Below are 7,195 nucleotides of genomic sequence, written 5' to 3' on the forward strand. Positions count from 1 at the left end.
AAAATAGTATAATTGAAAATGAACATTAAAATTGTATAATTAAATGTGGTTTCATTATACAAAAAATATGACCAGGTCACCTTTGGTGATTTATGAGAACTAGCTGACAAGGACAAGAGGACCATTCACTTTCTTCAGCTGACAAACAAAAATGAACTCCGTGAAATTCGACCAGTAATGCCTTGTTATTGTCATCTCTGCCCCTTGCTATTGTCAGTCATAACTGAAGTAATCAAAGATGCCATTTTAATAATGACATATCTAATTTTGAAATCACTATAAAAAAATAACAAATTTAATTTTAAAAACGGCTAAGTTTTGTGATTTACTGTATATTTAAGAAAATAAATTGAATGTCAGCGTTAATGTTATTTGGCATTAAGGTCATATCCTCTTGTCTGCTGTTTAACTCATGAAGTATGAGTGCTTTTGAAGGCAACCACAACTCTGGCAATGTCGTGAAAATAAGGAAAGTAAGAGCACTTAATATATACCATCGTTAAAGCTGGATTGTGTCATTAACATCGGCAACTGCAAGCAAGTTTATCGAAGTCAATGGGTCGCTTGACCATTTTCACTTTTCCATCATGTACAGAACAATCAATGGGAAAGGCTTCGCCAATGATTTCTTTCTTCTCGAGTTTATTCACAATGCTTTTCCATAACGGAGATTTCTTAGCAAATAAACGAAAATTACCAACACAATAAAGACCATGTTTAGCGCGGGAAAGTGCAACACATACTCGGTTTTCCTCTTTGAGAAAGCCTATTTTTCCTTCCTTGTTACTCCTTACGAAAGATATTAATATTATTTCGTTTTCTTCACCTTGAAAGTTATCAACTGTTGCAGAATACACTTCCTTTAATTCAACGTATTTCCCCATGAGCTCATTTATGACCTTTAGCTGTCCAGAATATGTGGTTAATATAGAAATTTTTGAACTTTTATATCCGATTTGTCGAAGATAACAACAAAGACGAACAACGAACTCCGCTTCGAAAAGATTAAAATAACTTTGGGTGTCTTTAACCTTACTGTCTGCTTCATCGTGATTTAAGAAAAATACGTTCTCTTTTACCCCTTTAATGTTAGGATATTTGCAGACAGAAGGGTCATTCTCAAGTACCGGATAGATCTCGGGAACTAAGAGGCTTGCTATGGAAGGCCTCATTCTGTGTTGAGAGGTAAGCGTAACAGTAGGTCTTCCATTCCGACATAATCTCTCAAACATCGATATCTCTAGATTGAAGTTCTTAGCTAGTTCATATTCCGTAGTTTTCGGTCTCAGCTGCTTATGATCGCCAATCAAAATCAATCTATGAACGTCACCGGTTAAACTGGCCAATATATGAGCTTCCAATGTTTCAGCTGCTTCCTCCACTATAACTGTTGAAGGTCGTAATGTTTTCATCAACAAGCGATTTTTGGCGGCTCCAGTGGTAGTCATGCCAATAACACTTGCATGTTTTAGATAATTATAATTATTTTGTGCTCGTTCCATTTGTATTTCTTGTAAAGTCTCGGGATGCGCTAATATGTGGTAAAAATCCTCTTCTGTTTTCAAACTATATTCGCATTTCTGTATTAAGCTCTTCACCCAAATTCTGAATTGTATCCACCGTTGTTCCAGTTTCGATTGCTTTTTTAAAGTATCTGCTGGTGTATCTTCATCAGTGATTTTAAGCAACTCGGATATTATTATCTCAAAAATCCGATTGTCTGCTGGAAGAGTTTCAAGACGTTCTTCGCTTCTTTCTTTATCAGTTAATTTCTTATATCGATCATAAATCTTACGTTGCTTCATATTCTCTTTCGCTTGTGAAAGCTGTGTATTCCAAACATCCAACTTTTCATATTTAAAGAGTTTTCTTATGTCTAAATACAGCCATTTTAATATACAATTTTTCTCTTCATTTGTTTCCCCTTCTTTCATGGATATTTCCGTTCTTTTATTGAACTGTGCCATTCGATACAATGTTTTCCATACAGCAGGGGTGAATCGGCCACTTTTCAATGATTCTACCTTCTTTTGCAATTTGTTTATACTTCTGATTACTGATCTGACAGGATTTTCAACAGGAGTTGAATTGTTCGGAAACAGACCATTCGTTAACTCTTTTGCAACTTGTAAAGAATTCTCGAAGTCATACATATCGTCTTCACTATCTGTCTCACTATTTCCGTCAATCGTTTTACCCTTTTTACGCCTTGTCTGCAGATCTCTTCCGGATTCTTGCATTGTTCTTTCACGGCTGTCGGCTTCTCGTACTGCACGTTTTATATGCATGAGACGATGAGGAGCCAATTCCCTGCTTTTACTCCGACTGCCAATTCTCACGACACGACTTGTTAAGCTGAGAATCTGTGTTAGAAACTGATCAAGAGAATGGTTTGTATAACATATTACAAGAATGGGTGTACGAGTCTCCAATTCATTTAATAGATATTCTACAATTTTAAAACCGATAAATGTTTTTCCAGTACCTGGAGGGCCATGTATCAATGATAATTGACTTGATAACGCTAGTTCGAAAGCTTTTACTTGCTGTGGATCGTTCAGGTTTGTTTTTAACAGAGCATTCCGTCTAACTTTTGACTGGGGCGAAAAAACTATGTAATCTGCTAACGGAAAATTAGACGAATTCATTTCTTTAAGCACTTCAAGGGTGTGCTTGTAGGATTCAAAAAAGGCATCTGTTTCTAGGAGAATGTAAGAAATACCCGGGGAAAGATGATGTTCATGGTCATCATTAATTCTGATCACTAGTTCACATGTGTTTTCATTTTTCACGTACCGATTATGAATTATGGCAAAAATCGGTGTACGAAATTGATCGTGAGTGAGACAAACAACGTTTCCCTTTGGCAAACACTTTGCTACCTTCCATTTGGGGTGGTTTTTGACATTGATTCGCAAAAAATAAAGCATTCCATACATAGCAAGTCTCTTCTTAGCAAGTAAGTCTACTTTTTTGTATAAACAACCAAACTTTGGTATAGACGTCAACTTACCGTTAGGCGCCACTTTTAACACATATTCTTTTACTGCGTTACGAAACCCTCTGATTAAATCTTCTCTGAGCAGACGGAATTGAACGTCTAAATAATGTTGAATGCTCGTATAATTTTTCTTAATAAGATTAGCTCTTACAAATGGAGATTGAGAGCAATGTATATCTGATATTACTGGAAGCACAGAAAGTTTTCGAAAATCATCTGCAGGCTGCTCGACATCTTTATTTGGAGTTCTGCATCTGTTTGGAATTTCGGGAGAGAATTTATCCATTTCAATCATGAGTTCTTTTATATTTCTATTTACATCATTATACCATTCACAATTTTTGAACTGAAATGAGCATTGCGAAAGCACTTCCAACACATATCTCACTTTTTTCCTTGAAGTGGCGGGGAGTCTTCTAAAAATTTGCGTTAAAACACCCAAACTATTCTTGAGATCTTTTGATACCTTCTCAGTACTTTCTGTAACTTTCAAAGAACTGATAAAATCCGGAAAAGTCACGTCCATAAATTTATCAGAGCACACTAAGGCATGTAACTTGCGAGTCATGATTTCCTGGTTAGGGGTTTCACATGCCTTTAAAATAGTCTGCAAAAATTCCCGAAAACATTCCTTTGATTTCTTATTATTTATCTTCGTATTTTCAAAATATTCTATATTATTCAAGAATACCTCTGTTATTACGGAAGGATTTAGAACCTCTTTTGGTATATTGTGACGAATGTTCTCTTGCATCTGTAGAACAATGTTATTTGTAATCTGATTTGATTGCAGTTCTGAAATTAATTTTTTTGGTCTAACGACAGTAGATGAATATTCTATTCGGGTAATTCTATCAGCTAGAGAAAGGGAAGTCGTCGCGTAGATTATATGATTCATTACTTCATGAACAGCCATTTTCTTATTTCAGTCAATGCTTCTTTGAAAAAATACCTCGGTCTTCGGTACACTCCAGGAATTTTCTAGTTGAATCCCCTATAGTCTAGAGAGAAAGGAAGAGAGGGGAGGGAAAAAAAGGATAATCTTTAATAAACTAAAATAGTAAAATTCACGTGCGTGCAATTCATTTAATTATTTGATAGATTTTTTTTATAAATTTTTAATATAAAGAATAAACTTATCTCAATACCAAAATGGAATACAGCTTTATAAAAATATGCAGTTCAATGCGACGAGGGGGAAAAGATATTAGAGGGTTGTGGTTTAATAATTAAAAAAAAATAACTATTACTCATCAAATTAGTTGCTCTTGTTCATTCCCTTCAACAGAAGGATAGGAAAACTTTTTTTTTTTTTTTTTTGATTTGGTAGTTGTTGGCGCATCGGCTTCTGTGGCCATATTGCACCTCCCAAGGTTTTTGCAGTACTTTGATCCAAGCCCGAGGCGGGAATCGAACCCGCGACCTTTGGGTTGCCGGGCAGGTACTTTACCCACTCGGCTAGCCCGGTCGGCCGATAGGAAAACGAATGCCTATTTCAAGCATACTCTTAGTGTGTGCATCCATTTGTCAACTAGATGTAACTTAATTTTCTTTTTTAAGTTTAGATGATTATATCAAATAAAATTGCCGCCTTCGGACTTAACTCATTACTGGCTGTCAGGTTTGTACCGATGTGGGTGATGGTTCAACCTAAAAAATAAACGGTAATAATTCTACTAAAGGAAGGGGAGTATTGAAACTACATTTACTCCACATCAATACAATATCGACTATCCCCGAATGACTGCTGATCCGAAAATGAATTTCCGTAATAATATTTTCAAAAATGTTCCCATTAACGAATCATTCACTTTTCAGATTATTAAACAAGGATGGGGTGGGGAGTTATCCCCAAAATGTTGTTTGGGTAACAATATGAATCAAAATACAAATTCAGCATCCCTCCTCCGGAAAATGAGCGGACCGTCATTGGTTACAATTGTTGAATACCAAATGTGGTCGTATCGACCTGATATCACTATTATTCATTGGGAAACAAATGTTCCAATTCAAGTTTCTCTAAAATGGAGGACAATTTGAGTCCTGATTTTTGGAAAGGGTAGAGGAAAGTTCTGTAACATGAGATGGGGCTATTATTCTTTTGAAAGGATAAAAACTCTTTCAAGGTGTTTAAAAGTAGCTTTCACACACTGGAAGAGATTATATATATTTAACCTAAGCTTAATTGTAATTTGAATAAATCTTGGATTGTTCTGGATTTTACTGGAAGCAACTAAAGACATGAGGCGCCTGTACATCTCATCTGTGAATTATGTTTTGCGAGATGAAACTTCTGAACTGCAGAGAGGGGGTAAAAATAGCACACCTTCCGAGCTTAACCCAACAGTCGCTTTAAAATCTTTTCAACATCACTAATGGAAATAAAAGTAACAGGAAAAAATGTTCATTTTTCAGACTGTTACCCAACAACTTTTGGATGGGATATATTCTCCCTACCACCATGCCCTTATCTAAAAATCGAAAATGTGAATTGGCGTCGGAAAAACATGGACGTTTCCATACTTCCCACCTGGCGTCTCCGTAGCCAGGTGGGAAGGAGCAGCAGTGCGTAGCACACGCTTCTTGATTAGACCGGTGTTCGAGCCCGTCACCACCAGATGCGGAAAGGTCAGGGAATGACCACCGCGTTTCCCGGAGCAATATGGCCTCAGTTGCTAATGCTCCTAAAAAACCAAATAACAAACCAACGTTTGTGTGAATGAAGTAAGTTTTTTTTCCTTTCCTCTTCAAGACTGGACAGCGGATGCAAGGCCTGATGGCTTTGGTCTCTAAAAAGAAAATTTTTGGACAAAGGCTTTATATACAGGAAAAAAAAAAAAATTATATATATAAATATATACACACGTGTGTTTTCATGCACAGTACCTATTTGCATGGAGCCAGTAAAAATAAGGTTAACTTCGCATATTACACGCCCATTCATTTATGCTGCATCAGTGCCATTTTATTTCGGAGGTCTTGCATTCCGTAACGTGTTCGCACATTTTTTACTTCTATAATTCAGCTGAAATTATACATCATTAAAGTAAATTCGTTTATTCTTCTATTTCCTTTTACTATTACTCATCCTGGGTAACATACGCATTGATAAAATACATATGTAATTGGTGAAATTAATAATCGATTTTGCATCAATAAAAAAGTGGTGTGCATTACCCAAACAGTAAATGTTTCAAAAATTGACAACGGTGATTGAAGGTAAAAAATGGTGTTAGTCTTTTTCAATTCTTTAAGCTTAGTTTTACATGCAGCAGTAAGTTACTAGTGTCTTGATTACATTTTTTTTAGCCTGAATTTTTGGACTAAGGCTTTTTATATATCACAGCCAATTATCCCTATTTTAAATCAGTCAACGTTTAGTCAACAATCCTCCTGTCTCAATATATTGGATATTTTTGTTGATTGCATCTATTTTGGTTATTTTCCACATTTGCTTTTTATTGGGAGAAAAAAAACTAACTTCATGGGTAAAATTTCCCAATTTTACCCTCCCACTCAAACCCTCCCTCCCTGCCATCCAAACACGGTCCCTTCACTAAATACACTCATTCAGTTCTATGGCAGCTGTTGGTGAAGGTCCATTTTATCGATAAGAAAAACAGAAAGAGTATACAGGAACAATAAACAGAAACTTCCACTTTATATAATGGGTAGCAACATCGTTGAACATTTGAAAACGACGGAGGTTTTAAAATGCATAATATAACGTTTAGTATGTCCATAATAAAGCTCAATTTTTAATAAATTTATTATTTGTACAGCAAAGGGCCTGGGGCGCTCCAGATGCTGTCTGGATCTGCTGATGAAAAAATTGTACGTTCTTCCGATTAAGCGATTTTCATAAATTATTTTAGTGTCATCCGGGTAAATTCAGAAGGTGGCATTTTCGGTATACAGTTTCGCCGAGATTAACAAATATCCTTAAAGGGAAACAGTTCGAAAGAGAGAGTAGGATTCGCAGTGACTACTTTTAAATTATACACTATCGCATATTGTAGTTCAGTTCACTGAAATTAAAATGTCGAACGTCAGCTGAAGTTCAACCGAAACTTATATCAAGTTGCAAAGTGTGCATAAATGTCGTACTCGAAATCCAGACATATCTTAAGCATAAAATTAATCAGTATGACAATACAAAAAATAAATAATAATAACAACATTAGAATACATAAA

At 35.7% G+C, this 7,195-nt stretch overlaps 1 protein-coding gene across 1 annotated transcript; it reads right to left on the reverse strand.

Moving 5' to 3' along the window:
* Positions 1-518: 518 nt before the first annotated feature.
* On the reverse strand, positions 519-3,917 carry LOC150078238 (NFX1-type zinc finger-containing protein 1-like). Its single transcript, XM_090384502.1, has one exon. It carries the CDS (start codon positions 3,915-3,917, stop codon positions 519-521), a length of 3,399 nt encoding a protein of 1,132 aa, XP_090240628.1.
* Between the last annotated feature and the right edge of the window lie 3,278 nt (positions 3,918-7,195).

The sequence above is a fragment of the Mastigoproctus giganteus genome, chromosome 11, assembly GCF_048544385.1.
Source record: "Mastigoproctus giganteus isolate SK-2022 chromosome 11, ASM4854438v1, whole genome shotgun sequence".
Taxonomy (NCBI): domain Eukaryota; kingdom Metazoa; phylum Arthropoda; class Arachnida; order Uropygi; family Thelyphonidae; genus Mastigoproctus; species Mastigoproctus giganteus.

Excerpts from the sequence above, each read along its gene's own strand:
- LOC150078238 (XM_090384502.1), bottom strand. The coding sequence starts at position 3,917 with ATGGCTGTTCATGAAGTAATGAATCATATAATCTACGCGACGACTTCC.